This window comes from Rana temporaria, chromosome 11 (assembly GCF_905171775.1).
Source record: "Rana temporaria chromosome 11, aRanTem1.1, whole genome shotgun sequence".
Classification (NCBI taxonomy): Eukaryota; Metazoa; Chordata; class Amphibia; order Anura; family Ranidae; genus Rana; species Rana temporaria.
In genome coordinates, this window is record NC_053499.1 from 11,790,692 (window position 1) to 11,807,615 (window position 16,924).

At 44.1% G+C, this 16,924-nt stretch overlaps 1 protein-coding gene across 3 annotated transcripts in view; it reads right to left on the reverse strand.

Annotated features, from left to right (window-relative positions):
* Positions 1-1,715: 1,715 nt before the first annotated feature.
* Positions 1,716-16,924, reverse strand: part of OSBPL5 (oxysterol binding protein like 5) — a 145,830-nt gene continuing 130,621 nt past the window's right edge. For 2 of the 3 annotated variants that reach the window (XM_040328047.1, XM_040328045.1), the window contains 7 exons: positions 16,594-16,683; positions 15,005-15,141; positions 10,900-11,085; positions 7,334-7,451; positions 5,092-5,209; positions 4,005-4,107; positions 1,716-2,325 (listed from right to left, as the gene is read on the reverse strand). In XM_040328047.1, coding sequence (XP_040183981.1) covers positions 2,187-2,325; positions 4,005-4,107; positions 5,092-5,209; positions 7,334-7,451; positions 10,900-11,085; positions 15,005-15,141; positions 16,594-16,683 — 891 coding nt within the window. In that variant the 3' untranslated portion in view covers positions 1,716-2,186. The remainder of the gene's footprint in view (positions 2,326-4,004; positions 4,108-5,091; positions 5,210-7,333; positions 7,452-10,899; positions 11,086-15,004; positions 15,142-16,593; positions 16,684-16,924) is intronic. The other variant, XM_040328046.1, reaches the window with a different exon arrangement.

The window sequence follows — 16,924 nt, forward strand, 5'->3', positions numbered from 1 at the left end:
AGAGATGGACCCAAGGCATATTGCACAGTAGCATGACGCAGAGAACACAATTGCTGTAAGCTGTGGCTGATTTCACGTCCTCCGCTGCTGTCCAGATAAAACAGGCAAGCGGAAATCATTAGGTGGACGCACACAGCGTGTCCCGCTTCTCTGATACTTCGTTCCGTCCAACATCAATGAGAAAAGAGACTGAGTACCCCTTGCTCTAAAAGAAAACGGGTGGGCAACATCGACACTCCAGCTGTGGTGAAACTACAAATCCTGTGAGTCAGGAAGGCGTGCCCGGGGCGGTCAGTCTTGCCTTCATGGGGCTTGTAGCTTCACAGCACCTGGAGTGCCAAGGTTGCCTATCCTTGGTCTTAAAAAAAAAAAGGTGCCCCAACCACTGGAAGCATGGCAGTTGCTCGGCCTTTCCCAACACCCATGGAAACCTTTTTTTGTTCGTTATTGTATAGAATAAAAGAATTGCACCTCATCGGTTTCTGGCTGGGGTGGGAAAGTTTGTTGCACCTTAAAGTATATGAGCTTGGCCAACCATCATGGACATCTTCACCCATTTAACCTTTTTTTTATATTGTTGCAGCATTATTGGTGTTTTTTATCTTGCCCCCTTTCAATGATTCTGGCTTTAGGCCTTCTGTGAGCTTTGGTTAGATGGGCGCCTGTCTAGAACTAGTTGTAAAACCAAGTGTTCGGCCAATGTTAGAAATCTATAACAATATTGGATGCTCACTAGACATGTGCAATTCGTTTAGTTCCGAATTCGTTTTTTTAAAGAATTTTGACAAATTCGTTAATTCCGAAATTTCGGAATTTTTTGAAATTTATGAATTTTTCGAATTTTTCAATTTCCAGATTTTTTCATTTCCACATTTTTCAATTTCCAAATTTTTCAATTCCCGAAATTTCGGAAATGTGGAAATTTGGGAAATTTGGAAATTCGAAATTTCGGAAATTTGGAATTTTGGAAATTCGAAAATTCGTAATTAATTTTTTGGCAGTGCACATGTCTAGTGTTCACGGTCCATTTTTTCGGATTTCCGAAATGTCGAATTTCCGAACTTTGGGATTTCCAAAACTTCAAATTCTTCAAAGTTTTCGAATTTCTGCATTTTTTAGTTTCCGAATTTCGAAAATTAAAAATTTCGGAAAATTAAAAATTTCGGAAATTTGGAAATTCTAAATTTCAGAAATTTGAATTTCGGAAATTCCAAATTTCGGAAATTTGAATTTCGGAATATTTCAATTTTGTAAATTTGGAAATCCTAAATTTCGGAAATTGGAATTTTGGAATATTTAAATTTCGGAAATTTGGAAATCCAAACATTAGGAAATAATTTTTTTTGAAAATTCTGAAATTAAAAATTCTGAAATTCTAAAATTCGGAAATGTAAAAATTTGGATTTTTGAATTTTAGAATTTCAGAAATTTCAGAAAACTAAGAATTTTTTGGGCAGTGCACATGTCTAGTGCTCACAGTACATCTTTGAATTTTCGGATTTCTGAAACTTCGGACTTTCGGGGGAAATTCAAAAATTCGAAATTAGGAAATTCTAAATTTCAAAAATTCAATATTCGAAAATTCTGAAATTCAAGAATTCTAAAATGTGAAAATCTGTAAATTTGGAAATTTTAAATTTCCGAAAACGAATTTCCAAAAATGAAAACAAACACATTTTTTCGGCAGTGCACATGTCTAGTGCTCACAGTACATCTTTGACCGACACAGAGTTTAATAAAATGTTGGTTTTAAAAAATATGCTGCTTCGTTCTAAAGCTTTAAGTTGGCCTTATCTTCTGTATTATTTGGCCAATGATTGGATCCATGTGTTATGGTCTCTAATTGAACCCTGTGACTTTTGGCAATTATTGTTCTCCTTAGTGGCTGGTATGCAATACACAAATTCCTTTCACTGCTTTTACCAAAAAACATAATGGAAGAAAGAAGGGTTATACATTGCTCCTGTGCACACAGTACAAGTCTTTCATTTAATAGAGCCATGCTGTTGAATGTCATGCTTCTTGCTGATGTTTTTCTTCCACACACGTTAGTAGGGAGCTTCTTGGGCAACGTGCTTTCTGAATGTCCCAAACAAGAACTTCCTACGTGTTTTCCCTGCAAATGTTCATTGGGGCAAGGCAAGGATGGATGGCGCTGGCCTGATCCTGGGGTCCCTGGGAAATTTTTACTTGAACACAAAGTTGATGAAGAGCTGGCAGGCGAGAAAAAGGCAAAGTAGCAGCCAGTGTCGGGACGTTATTAGCAAGGAACTGGAAGGCGAGCACTTGGAAAGTGGGCCGTGATGGGTCAGCGTGTTGAGGTTTCTGAAAAAAAAAGGTAAAGATTCAGAAGTATGAAATGAACGGGTATGTGCCCATAACAAAACATTATTTTCTTGTAAGGCCCTGATGCTCAACCTGTGGCTTGAGAACTGCATGTGGCTTTTGGGGTTCTTATTGTTCTTATTGAGACATTCCACTTAGGTTAGACAGTTGCGTTGGTAGAGTCCTCTGAGGCCCATACGTACATGAACTTTAATGGCATCCCAGTCTTAGCTTCAATATTGAGTTGGCCCATCCTATAACAGCTTCAGCTCTTCTGGGAAGGCTGTCCACAAGGTTTAGGAGTATGTCTATGGGAATGTTTGACCATTCTTCTAGAAACACATTTGTGAGGTCAGGCACCGATGTTGGACGAGACTTGGCTTGCAGTCTCCACAAGCTATAATATGTTCAACTTTTATGGGAAGGCTATCCACAAGGTTTAGGAGTGTGTCTATGGGAATGTTTGTGAGGTCAGGCACACATGTTGGCCTGGCTCGCAGTTTCCACTCTAATTCATCCCAAATTTGTTCTATTGGGTTGAGGCCAGTCAAGTTCCTCCACCCCAAACTCGCTTATTCATGTCCTTATGGACCTTGCTTTGGGCACTGGTCCAAATCCTTTGGTGGAGGGGAGATTATGGTGTGGGGTTGGTTTTCAGGGGTTGGGCTTGGCCCTTTAGTTCCAGTGTAGGGAACTCTTAAGGTGTCAGCATACCAAGACACTTTGGACAATTTTATGCTCCCAACCTTGTGGGAACAGTAGTGGGACGTCCCCTTCCTGTTCCAACATGACTGCGCACCAGTGCAAAAAGTAAGACCCATAAAGACATGGATGAGCGAGTTTGGGGTGGAGGAACTTGACTGGTCCACACAGAGTCCTGACCTCAACCCGATAGAACACCTTTGGGATGAATTAGAGTGGAGACTGCGAGCCAGGCCAACATCAGTGCCTGACCTCACAAACATTCCCATAGACACACTCCTAAACCTTGTGGACAGTCTTCCCAGAAAAGTTGAATATATTATAGATTTTAAAGGGTGGACCAACTCAATATTGAATTGGATTGTATTAGCCGAAGATTGTTGATTGACTTTTCCCAGTGCACTTCTCTCGGGCGCTGGAGTTTGGTCTTAATGGTCTCCTCTGGTTCTCCTCAAGACCCTGCACTTTCTGCTTCCCAGCTCTTCCCCAAAACAATGCAAGGTAAGGGGGGGGGGGGGTGTACTGTGATGTAAGGGAGGGTGTGGAAATCTTGATTTCTGATGGTGGGGGCTCTTGACAGCTGATGTAAGGGGTGGCGGGGTGCTCTGGACCAGAGTCTTACAGATACAACTAGCTCTTTGAGGGCAACCATAAGGCTGATGTGGTGTGGCCCGCAATGAAATTTAGTTTGACACCCCTGGCGGCAAGGTGGTGGCATGTTTCTTCTCTGATAGTGGAGGAGGAATTATTGCTGGATCAGTAAAGTGTAAAATAAAAATAAAATAAAATGATGGTGTGTGGCTTGATAGAAGGTGAAGGAAGAAAAGGTGCTGTCACTGTCAGCAATATACAACGTGACGGTGTGTGTTTTGTCAGGCAATGGAGGAGGAAGAGTTCTGGACCAGTAATCTGTATATAAGGTGCCTTGTCAGATGGTGGAGGAGGAAGCAATACTAGATCGGTAATATATGTTTTACCTGTGTATATCCTGTTGGGTTTTCTGTAAAGATAAAACTGCAGCTTGAATTTCTTTCAATTCGTTCTTTTCTTTTCCACATTGTGAACATGGTCCTGGAAAAGCTTTTCAACAACAAACACATGGTTAATAAAAGTGTACAGAGGTTATAATAAAAAAAAAATAAAAAAACACAATTAAAGTGGAGCTGCTGGAGGAAAAAAATAATATATTTTTTTACTTTTGCTAGGTGCAGGTAAGTTACCTCTAATGCTGGTTATACTAGGTCTGGTTGGCTTCTCAGGATTCTAAAATGCTAAACATTCATGCTAAAGTAATGCATGTATTCTGTTGTATGTTTGATCTATAGCAGGGGTCTCCAAACTTTCTAAACAAAGGGCAGGTTTACGTAGGGTTGCCATCTGTCCGGGATTCACCGGGACAGTTTGGGTTTGGAGTCATGCGTCCAGGTTTCAGACTGCCTGAAACCCGGACACATTATTCAGACCAGACTATGGCTTGTGTAAGCCAAGATTGGCCCAGATTCACAGAAAGCAAGGCGCACATTACGCCGCCGTAGAGTAAACACTATACGCTATGCCAACGCAACGCAGAGAGGCAAGCATTGCATTCAGCAAGCCATTGCTCCCAACGCTGCGCCAGCATGGCGTGGGTTTGGAAGGTGTACGCCGGCGTAGGTGGAAGTGGGTGTGAGCCCATGCAAATGAGGCGTGACCCCATGCAAATGATGGGCCGAGCGCCAGACAGGTACGTATTATAAACTGGGCATGCGCCGTGACATGGACGCACCCCTATGCGCCTGCTCACAACCACGCCGGCAAAACTGCCTAAGCTACGCCGGATCACTGCGTACGCCGTGAACATAACGTACGCCCAGCCAGACACACGTCCAACGCACAATACGCCGGCTTGTGTTCCCTGGTGCAGACCTGAGCATGTCTGTTGCTGGGTTGCACCTCCTTTATGGGGAATAACTTTACGCCGGACGTACAACTTACGCACATCTCGCGTAGCATGCGCCGTGCACACGCACGTTCGTGAATCACCGTATTACAGAAAAGATGAAGGGACTCAGATCTGTATAATACCTTCCTCATCAGAAGATTCGTGTCCCGGCTCAGGGGTGGAACAGCTGCTCTCCGTAGTCTGGCTGCTCATGGACGGCTGCTCACTGGCCTTACGACGTCGGCCCTCCTGATTACTCCTCTAGTAAAGGAAACACAGTCAAATAAATACACTTTTAATAATGTGTCCCCATAAGTTGATGGCAGCTACAATGGGGTGTAAGACGCTACAAAAGAGATACGCAAATTGAAAAGCAATGTAAAAAATTGTGGTGGAAAGTTGTCCTTGGAGGTTTAGTGGAGAAGATAGTTGGTGGGATCTCATCCAGGATAAAGTGGGTGTGGGCAAAGCTAAAGGATATGCAGCTAAGGAGAGGCATGGGAATGAAAAGCACATGATCGGTTTTAATTGTTTTTAGCCATGATGAAGGAGTTACAATCCTCCGTAATGTGTTGGCTTTTTGTAGTCTAATCTAAGATCTCATAAATAAAAATCGAATTAGAAATGCAATTATCTTGGTACATATTTAACCACTTGCCGACGGCACGGACATCTAAAGACGTCCCCCCTTTTTTTTTGTATATATCTGAATGATGGGTGCAGCTACAGGTATCATATTGTCGTTTTCAGCCGGCGATTCTCACCATAAGAACGATCATAGTGGCGGGTCAGCTGAATACGGGCGGCGAGATGGGATGTCCCCCCCTCCCGCCACCCTCCGTTGCTTCTACTGACTCACCTATGCGATCGTTGAGTCGGAGAACGGATCCGCCGGTCCCGAATGCTGATCATAGAGATTTCCGGCAGACCAGATGGTCGCCGGAGTCTCTATGATCGTCGGAGGCCGGGCGCGATGTTATGACGTCACGCCCTGGCCTCGGCTGGGAAGCTGTGATCGTTTTATTTTTTTTTCGATTTTAGGCTTCCCAGCCTAGAGGTGAGATGTGGGATCTTATTGACCCCCAGATCTCACTGTAAAGAGGTCCTGTCACGTCATATTCCTATATGTTTACATTCCTTGTAATAGGAATAAAAGTGATCAAAATTTTTTTTTTTTTTAAGTGTCAAATACATAATTTTTTTAAGTAAAACGAACAATAAAACAAAAAAATATCTTTTTTTAAAGTGCCCCTGTTCCCGTGTGCTCTCAAGCAGAAGCGAACGCATACGTAAGTCCCGCCCACATAAGAAAACGGTGTTGAAACCACACATGTGAGGTGTCGCCGCGAACGTTAGAGCGAGAGCAATAATTCTAGCCCCAGACCACCTCTGTAACTCAAAACATGTAACCAGTAAAAAAAAAAAATTAAGCGTCGCCTATGGGGAGTTTTAAGTATCAAAGTTTTGGCGCCATTGCACGAGCGTATGCAATTTTGAAGCGTGACATGTTAGCTATCAATTTACTCGGCGCAACTTCATCTTTCACATTATTCAAAAAAATTGGGCTAATTTTACTGGTTTTGTTTTTGTTTTATTTTAAAGCATGGAACGTTTTTTTGTTTTAAATAAACGCGTTTGAAAAATTGCTGCGCAAATACCGTCCGAGATAAAAAGTTGCAATGACCGCCATTGTATTCTCTAGGGTCTCTGCTAAAAAAAAACATGTATAATGTTTGGGGGTTCTATGTCATTTTCTAGCAAAAAAAAAAATGATGATATTTACATGTAGGAGAGAAATGTCAGAATTGGCCTGGTGGGCAAAATGTGTCCTATCCACTTTTTTTTCCCTGTCGCTAATGCCGCGTACACACGACCGTTATTCATGTCATGCAGAAAAAACGAAGTTTTTCTCGACGTGATTTGTTGTGATTCCTCTCAAGCCTGCCTTGCATACACACGTTGGTGAAAAAAAAAATGCTCAAGAAAAGCACGGTGACGTACAACACGTACGACGGCACTATAAAGGGGAAGTTCCTTTAGAATGGCGCCGCCCTTGGGGTTGCTTTTGCTAATTTCCCCGTCTCATAACTTTCTTCTGAGCAAGTGTGTTTTTTCCTCCCTCGTTAAAGCGCACACACGACCGTTTTTCACGGCGTAAAAAACAACGAGAAAAAATAGAGCAGGTTCTAAAAAAAAAATCGTGCATTTTTCTTTCGTCGAGAAAAATGCTCTGGAGAGTACACACGGCCATTTTTCACGACCATTTAAAAAAAATGGCCTTTTTCTCGTCATGAAAAATGGTCGTGTGTACGTGGCATTAGATTGGACCAAGCTGCAAAATGATGCAATGTGTATGTAAATCAAAGGAAAAATTTGCCCCGATACCTTGTGCACCAGGTTCGTGCGGGGTGCCAGCATGCTGGTAAGGTTCCTCTTCACAGTTTGCAGCATTCCGTCTTTTTCGTACTGGGCAATGTCAGTTAGCGGGTTCCAAGGACGCAAGCTGCAGGAACAAGGACATATATCGTACGTCAGGCCTTCTGCCGCTTGGATAACCCCCACGGGGCGAGGAGACCATGAAAACCAATTGATTCATAATTATGTAAAGTTCTTGGGAAATAACCTTATACTTTCTTCCTGGTAATCTTCTTGTTTCTTACTGCAATCTAGAAGTATGCATACAGAATAGTCCTCTTCTCTATGAGCAGTCACTGGTATCCCCAGTTGAACCTGGTGGTGACAGCGGTGGAGGGAGGACCAGTGCTGCCTCACCTTTAACTAGTTAACCGCTTAACGACCGGGTCACGCATATATATACGTCGACACAATGCCTCCCGTGGGCAGATCGTCATATATATATATATATATATATATATATATATATATATATATATATACATACACGTCCCCTTTAACCACTTAAGACCCGGACCAAAATGCAGCTAAAGGACCCGGCCAGGTTTTGCGATTCAGCACTGCGTCGCTTTAACAGACAATTGCGCGGTCGTGCGACGTGGCTCCCAAACAAAATTGGCGTCCTTTTTTTCCCACAAATAGAGCTTTCTTTTGGTGGTATTTGATCACCTCTGCGGTTTTTATTTTTTGCGATATAAACAAAAATAGAGCGAAAATTTTGAAAAAAATGCAATATTTTTTACTTTTTGCTATAATAAATAAATAAATGGCAAGAGCCAGTGGCAGTGCCTCTCCCCACAAAGCAAACCCTGTATACAATCACCTAGACCAAGTCTGGACATCTCACTGAGGACATGAAGGAACCTTTCCTGGGGCCCTCGAAGCCGAGAAAATACAATTATTTCAGCTACCTCTATCCTCCTCCTCATCTTGCCTTCCACTTTTGTACCAGCTTCTCTTCTCTATTTATAAAGCTCGCCCACGCATGGCCTGAATCACCGCTCGCTCGATCGCTCTGCTCTGAGGAAAAAGCTGCTTCTCAATTGGGGTCCTGGCACACGATGTATGAACGCCGGATCTTCCTGGCCAGAAAATACGAGTATGGTCCATATAGTATGTGCATTTATACACTATATCGTCAAAAGTATTGGGACACCTGCTTTTACACACACATGAACTTTAATGACATCCCAGTCTTAGTGTGTAGGGATCAATATTGAGTTGGCCCACACCTTGCTATAACAGCTTCAAACCTTCTGGGAAGGCCGTCCACAAGGTTTAGGAGGGTGTCTATGGGAATGTTTGACCATTCTTCCAGAAGAGCATTTGTGAGGTCAGGCACTGATGTTGGACCAGAATGTCTGGTTCGCAGTCTCCACTATAATTCATCCTAAAGGTGTTCTATCGGGTTGAGTTCAGGACTCTGTGCAGGCTAGACCAGTCAAGTTCCTCCACCCAAAACTTGCTCATCCATGTCTTTATGGACCTTGCTTTGTGCACTGGTGCGCAGTCATGTTGGAACAGGAAGGGGCCGTCCCCAAACTGTTCCCACAAAGTTGGGAGCATGAAATTTTCCAAAATGTCTTGGTATGCTGACACCCAGGGGTGGACTGACAACTCATGGGGCCCCCAGGCAATAGAAGATTATGGGGCCCCCGGGCAATAGAAGAATATGGGGCCCCTGGGCTTACAGATGGCCACCCCGCCAGGAGGCATTGCAGAGGCGGGGCAGCTAAAATCTCAGGATTTTCACATCAAAAGCATGTCGGTTTCGGACATATCAAGGACAGATGTAAAAAAAAAACACAGATTTTTACATATTGTCCCTGGTTTTATTGAGTCTGGCAACCTTGATGGGGCCCCCTAGTGTCATGGGGCCCTCGGGCAGTGCCCGAGAGTGCCAATGGTCAGTCCGCCCCTGCTGACACCTTAAGAGTTCCCTTCACTGGAACTAAGGGGCCAAGCCCAACCCCTGAATACCAACTCCCACACCATAATCCCCCCTCCACCAAATGATTTGGACCAGAGCACAAAGCAAGGTCCATAAAGACATTGATGAGTGAGTTTGGGGTGGAGGAACTTGACTGGCCTTCACAGAGTCCTGACCTTAATCCGATAGAAGACTTTTGGGATGAATTAAGATGGAGACTGTGAGCCAGGCCTTCTAATCCAACATTAGTGCCTGACCCAGTGCCGATCCTGACCTCCCTGGGGCCCTAAGCAAAATTCTGCAAAGGGGCCCTCTACGGTGGCGAAAGAGGGAGAGAAAGAAAGAGGGTGAGAAATGGGGAGAGAAAGAAAGGAGAGAAAGAGGGAGAGAAAGAAAGAAAGAAAAAAGAGGGAGAGAAAGAAAGAAAGAAAAAAGAGGGAGAGAAAGAAAGAAAGAAAGAAAAAAGAGGGAGAGAAAGATAGAAAGAAGGAGGGAAAGAAAGAGAAAAAAGAAAGAGGGAGAGAAAGAGAGAAAAAAGAGGGAGAGAAAGAAAGAAAGAGAAAGAAAAAAGAGGGAGAGAAAGCAAGAGGGAGAGAGAGAAGGAGAGAAAGAAAGAGGGGTGAAGGGACAGCAGGCCCAGATCCTTTATCACCAGGGCGTTTTTTCTCATAGACATTGTCTCCGCCCGGCTGCGGAGCTCTAGCGGCGGCGGCGGCGAATAATCGGGGGCCCTGAGTATTTACTCGGGGCCCTACGCAGCTTGCGTAGCAAGCGTATAAAGCGAATCGACCCTGGCCTGACCTCACAAATGTGCTTCTGGAAGAATAGAGTGTATGTGTAAATGTGTGTAAAAAATCTGCTAGCTCCCACGCTGCTATCTAATATAGCAGAGATGTTATTTACTGATTTAATTTAATATGACCTGATATTTCATAGCTCCCAACTGTCCCTGATTTGGAGCAATGTCCCCCTGTCCCTCTTTCCTCCTCATTCGTCCCTCATTTTGGTCTGATCTATAGAATTGTATTTAAAATGCACTTTTTATCTTTCAAAAAGTGTTTCCCAGTGCTAAACCTTTCACCTGATTTCTAAATTGCTGCATTTGTAAATTCCAAAAACCAATGTAAAGGAATAATAGAGGTAAAAAAAAAGTACTTGTGGGTTTAACCGATCTCGTTTTTTTGCACAATTCCCTTTAAGGGGGTGTGGCAAGGGGTGTGTCCTATGCCTGCATACTTTTGCTGATAGGTGTCCCTCATTCCCATCTCAAAAAGTTGGGAGGTTTGGATATTTATGCACCTGTGAGTATGGAACGGGCTGGATTCCAATCAATAAAAAACAAAATAAAAAAAAGAAACCTGAACAACACAACATAACATAACATGCATCATTTTTGGCAATCTGCCTGCAAGATCCCTTAGACGCCAGCCTTCCATATGCAGTACAAATAAGGAAATGATTTGTAAAAAAATCAAGGTTATTTCCAGTATTAAAGTTCTGTTGTTAAAGTCGCTTATAAAGCTGCACTTGTAACCCCATAGCGACACAAAAAACAGTTCCGTAAACATTAACCCCTTCACTTCTTGTAATTCCACTAAGCACTTACTCTTCATGCTTGTATCTCCATTCTTTCTGGAAGTCATCATATATGAACAGCTGGGGCATCCATTCCTCGTCTTTATCTTTTCGCTCCTTCGCCGACTTTCTCTGGGCGTCCTCTATAATGTACTTCTCATCCGTAGCCTGGTTTTGGTTTCCATCATGGATAGCGCTCGTCACATGCTGCCACAACCTGGAATACATTCGGATCAAATGATCCTCTACATCAGTGGTCTCCGGGGGCCAGAGGTGGCCTTTTGCTTGCTTTTATCTGGTCCTTGGGGCAATATACTTATCCACCGATACCAATAATGGGCCATAATTCCCCCTTACTGACACTAATGAAGGGGCAGAATTCCTCCCAATGCCACCAACAATGGGGCACAATTCTTCTCATTGACACCAACGATGGGTCACAATTCCCCCCATTGACACCAACGATGGGTCACAATTCCTCCCATTGACACCAACGATGGGTCACAATTCCTCCCATTGACACCAACGATGGGTCACAATTCCTCCCATTGACACCAACGATGGGTCACTATTCCTTCCATTGACACCAACGATGGGTCACAATTCCTCCCATTGACACCAACGATGGGTCACAATTCCTCCCATTGACACCAACGATGGGTCACTATTCCTTCCATTGACACCAACGATGGGTCACAAGTCCTCCCACTGACACCAAAGATGGGGCACTATTCCTCCCATTGACACAAATGAAGGGTCACAATTCCTCCCACTGACACCAAAGATGGGGCACTATTCCTCCCATTGACACCAAGGTTGGGTCACAATTATTCCCACTAACAACAAAGATGGGGCACTATTCCTCCCATTGACACCAACCATGGGTCACAATTCCTCCCATTGACACCAAGGATGGGTTACAGTTCCTCCCACCAACAACAAAGATGGGGCACTATTCCTTCTATTGACACCAACGATGGGACACAATTCCTTTAATTGACAACCAAAGATGAAAAAGTGTAAAAAAAAAAGAATAATTTTTTTTTTTTTTAAACGCCCTTGTCCCCGGTAGCTCGTGCGCAGAAGCGACCGCACACGTAAGTCCCGCTGACATATGTAAACGCCATTTAAACCACATAGGTGAGGTATCGCCGCGTGCGTTAGAGTGCCAGCAACAATTCTAGCACTAGATCTCCTCTGTAAATTTAAACTGGTAACCTGTAAACATTTTCAAAGCGTTGCCTATGGAGATTTTTGAGTGTGCGCAATTTTGAAGCGTGACATGTTAGGTATCTATTTACTCGGTGTAACATCATCTTTCATATTTTACCGAGCAATTGGGTATTATATTGTGTTTTTGTGCATTAAAATTCAATAAAGTGTATTTTAGTGTAAACAGTAAAATTCAATAAAGTGTATTTTTTCCCCAAAAATACATTTGAGAAAAAGGCTGCACAGATTCCGTGTGAGATATATAAAATTGCAACACCCTCCATTTTATTCTCTAGGGCCTTGCTAAAAAATATATATATATATAGCCAGATTCAGGTACAGTTACGCCGGCGTATCAGTAGATACGCCGACGTAACTCCGAATCTGGGCCGTCGTATATTTAATTGTATTTTCAAATTGAGATACACTTAAATCTAGCGAAGATACGACGGCCTGCGCCGTCGTATCTTAGCTGTCTATTTACGCCGGCCGCTAGAGGCGTGTACGCTGATTTACGCCTAGAATGCGTAAATCAGCGAGATACGCCTATTCACGAACGTACGTTTGTCCCAGTCGCAGTAAAGATACGCCGTTTACGTAAGGCGTTTTCAGGCCTAAAGATATTCCACCAAAAAGAGGGCGCAGCCCATGTTAAGTATGGATGTCGGAACCGCGCTGAATTTCACGTCGTTTGCATCGTTTGCGTAAGTCGATTCAGAATAGGGCTGGGCGTAATTTACGTTCACGTCAAAACCAATGAGTCTTTGCGGCGTAATTTGGAGCATGCGCACTGGGATATGTCCACGGACGGCGCATGTGCCGTACGTTCAAAACGTCAATTACGTGGGGTCATGCCTTATTGACTTAAAACACGCTCACCCCAATTTGAATTAGGCGCGCTTACACCAGCACATTTACTCTACGCCGCCGTAACTTAGGACGCAAGTGCTTTGTGAATACAGCACTTGCCTCTCTAACTTGCGGCGGTGTAACGTAAATGACATACGTTACGCCCGCACAAAGTTACGCCGGCGTACGTGAATCTGGCTTATAATGTTTTGGGGGTTCTTAGTAATATTATAGTCCAAAAATTTAGTTTTTTACATATACAGTATGTGAGAAGTGTCAGAATGGTCCCGGTGTTAAAGTGAGTGTTTTACACACACCTAGTAAAACAATCCATTCAGTTGAAAATAGAAACAAAAGGCAAAACATTTGTGCATAGATATAAAAAAAAAACATTATAAATACCTTTTTTTCACTTTTATATCACATTCCCTCTGTTCTCAGCTGCATAAGAGCAGGGGGAGGAGAAGCAGCAGCACACTGAGCTTCCCAGTGAATGGCTGTGCAGAATGGGCCATGTCAGGGCAAGTCTAATCATTGGAGGAGAGCAGGCTGAGTTCCCAGCATAGCTAGAGAACTAACCACAGTGTGTTCTCCTGCTTAGTGTGGTCATTTTTTTTTTACAAAAAAGCAGAAAGACTAGCAGGAACAGCAGGGATTTCACACAAAGGAAGCAATACAAAGAGAACAGGATACATTGTCATACAAGTACATGGTACAGCAGGCACATATCAGGAATATGAAGTGTTAGGGGGTAACAAATGCTTTAATCTGGCCATAACTGCAATTTGAGGACGGTCAAATGTTTTGATGCGTCACGTTTAGGGCAGGCAATTCATTTTCGTGGTCTGCCCAACATGCGTAAATTGCATGAATTTTTTTTTAAACCATGATACTTTTTTACCTTTTTGGTATGATTTTATGTGCACCTTAGCAAGAATTAATGGCACTGCTGTGCGCCTGCAAAAGGGACATGTTTATGTGCATTGTGGGAACATGCTTGATTTTGCATGTGCATTTCCTTGTAATGTATCATTGACGTTGTTTTGTTTTATATGCTCTGTAATATTTTCCTTTAGTGTTTTATGTTAGCATTCCTATTTTCTTGGGAAATAAATAAGAGCCTTGTTTAATTAAGCAGTGTGTTTTTTTTTAATAGCTAACCTTATTATTGTACCATCACCATTAACTATAACAGAGCTTTGATAGTCTAGCTACCGTATTTATCGGCGTATACCGCGCACTTTTTTCCCCTTGAAATCAGGGGAAAATCGTGGATGCGCGATATACGCCGATCCCCGCCGATCCCCGCTGTCTCCGACATTGCCCAAGCCGAGTGTACTGCGCACTCGGCTAGGCTCGGCCACGCTCGGCTCCGCCCACAGCCAGGTGAGAGGAGCTGAGAGAAGCCGAGTGCGCAGGAAATCCGGCCAAATTCAAACACACGACGCTGCAACCCCGGACAAGGTGCGGATGGACACCTCCAAAGCTGCAGACGGACACCCACAAGGCTCGACGGACTCGATGGACCCCGCGCAAGGCCGCAGATGGACGCTGGACAAGGCCGCCGATGGACGCCGGGCAAGACAGCAGACAGACACCGACAAGGCTGGACGGACCCCGCGCAAGGCCGCAGACGGACGCCGGACAAGGTCGCTGATGGACGCCAGGCAAGACATCCAAAATTGTATTTTTTTCCCTAAACTTCCCTTCTCAGGTTGGGGTGCGCGCTATACGCCGGCGCGCGGTATATGCCGATAAATACGGTAATTATAGGAATAGACAAATAAATACATAGTTATAATAAATAGGGGGAATCCATAACCACCTAATATTTATTTCATGCCCCATCATTAGTTTTACCGGGTGAATAGTGCCCCATCATTGGTGTCATTGGGAGGAATGGTGCCCCATTGTTGGTGTCAGTGGCAGGAATAATGCCTCAAGGGCCGGATAAAGGCAAGAAAAAGGGCTGCACTTTGGAGACCCCTGTCCTAGACCACTGCAGTCCGTCTTCTTTACAAGGGGTCCTGCATTTAACTTGCACTTTTTATACCAAGTTGCTTTAAATTCTTTACCTCTCTGACTCCATTTCTGTCTGCTCTTCAAACAGCACGATGTGCCGCTTCAACCTCTGTCTTCTAATGTCCGACGTTGGATTCCAGAAAATGTCCCTGTCGCCACCCTGTACATCGTTTAAATACACTTCCCGATCCTGGAAAGAATATAGTTACAGAGCTGTTCAGCTAAATGTTTGGGTAAAGCCAGCCCGCGCCACATTATGCATAAAAAAAGTTCCCCCTGTTTTTGTTGAATGTTACTGACTGCTAAAAGGTAGTTTAAAAAGTGTTTGTGAACCCATTTCCTTAAAGCGGAGGTTCACCCTAAAATACAACTTTCCCTGAATTAAACCACTACCCATCGACTATACCCAATACGTTTTTTTTTAAATCGGCATCTTTACCTTTGTAATCCAGCAATTAGTCTTCTGTCAATCCGCGTTTCCCCGCGGGAGTGGGCGTGTATTAGAGTTTCCCCCGACAAGCGATATGTCTCCTGAGAGTGAGTGATGAGAATGCCAGGAGACACGCTGTGCTGTAATCCCGCGATATCTCGCGGGTCACGTGACTCAACGGTGTATGTCTTCACAACAGGGCGTGACCTACTCAGTACGCCGGCCGTTGTGATGGCAACAGTGCAGTGTTGACGGCGACGCTCGCCGTCAACACTGCACATGCACGGGATAGAGCGGTGAATGCTGGGACGTCAGCTTTCACCGTATCCCGGAAGTACATCCTGCTGGGCTCCACAGTGCCCACAATGAAGATGGAAACGTCCATCTCGGAATTTTATAAAATATCGTCTTCCGGCCAAAACAAATGCTGGCGGATAGAGGATTGGGACACAGGAGTTGCTGTTTGAGCAAGGTAAGAGCGGCAGAAGAATATAAAAACAAAAAAACGAAAACCCGCGGAACCCCCGCTTTAAGTCTATGCCAGCCACTCTATTAGAGGCTGGCATAGCACACTATGTAAGTAGTAAAAAAAAAAAAAAAAAACGAGCGTTGTAAATACATATTTTAAACTGTCTTCAGGCCGGTCACGTGACTTGCGGACGTTTTACATCTCTGATGAATGGCTTCTGCGGGAGGAGGCCGAGATCTCCCTCTGACGTCAGCCGGGGAGATCACGTGGCCTCCTGCAGAAGCCCCGACTCAGAGCTGTAAAGCGGCCACGAGTCACATGACCGTCCTGAAGACAGCTCAAAGTAGCTATTTGCAACCCTCGTTTTCAAAGGATTTATTAATAGAGGGGCTGGCAGTGACCATTGCAGTTTTTTTTTTCTATAATATCGGTGGGGGGGGCGGGGTGGAGCGGACACAGACACAGAGAGGAAAACTGACAGGCAGGAAGGAGGGGGTGAGGGGGAGAGAGAGGAGAGCTGAGAGCAGGGCAGTGTATAACGGAGGGACGCACTCTGACCACGGTGGTCAGGCTGAGTAGCCCTGATTTTTCGTGGTCAGTAGAGAGAGGGGGATACAGGAAGTGGCAGGTTTAGGGAGTTTTTTTTTTACACAGCACAAGCAATGTACTGTTTAATCTGCTTTAAGGGACCAGGATCTGAATTTAATTTTTTTGGGTTAACAAACTCTTGAAGAAATCCTCACCCAGTGCCCATCAAGGTTTGCCAGGAGTTCACCCGCCACTTTGATCTTCCCGCTGATCTGGTTTAACGTGTCGCTTCCTCCAAAGAAAGGCTGTAGGTAAAAAAACACAAGATAAGGAGGCTGCTGACTTTCGGCTATACATATATTTATAATACAAAGGTTAACGATAAAAATGGTGAGGGGGAGGGGGGGGTGGAACTTGACATATATCATCAATAACCCTTTCTATGTAAATACAAATAAACTTCCGTATATACTCGAGTATAAGCCGGGTTTTTCAGCACGTTTTTTTGTGTTGAAAATGCCCCCCATGGCTTATACTCGAGTCACC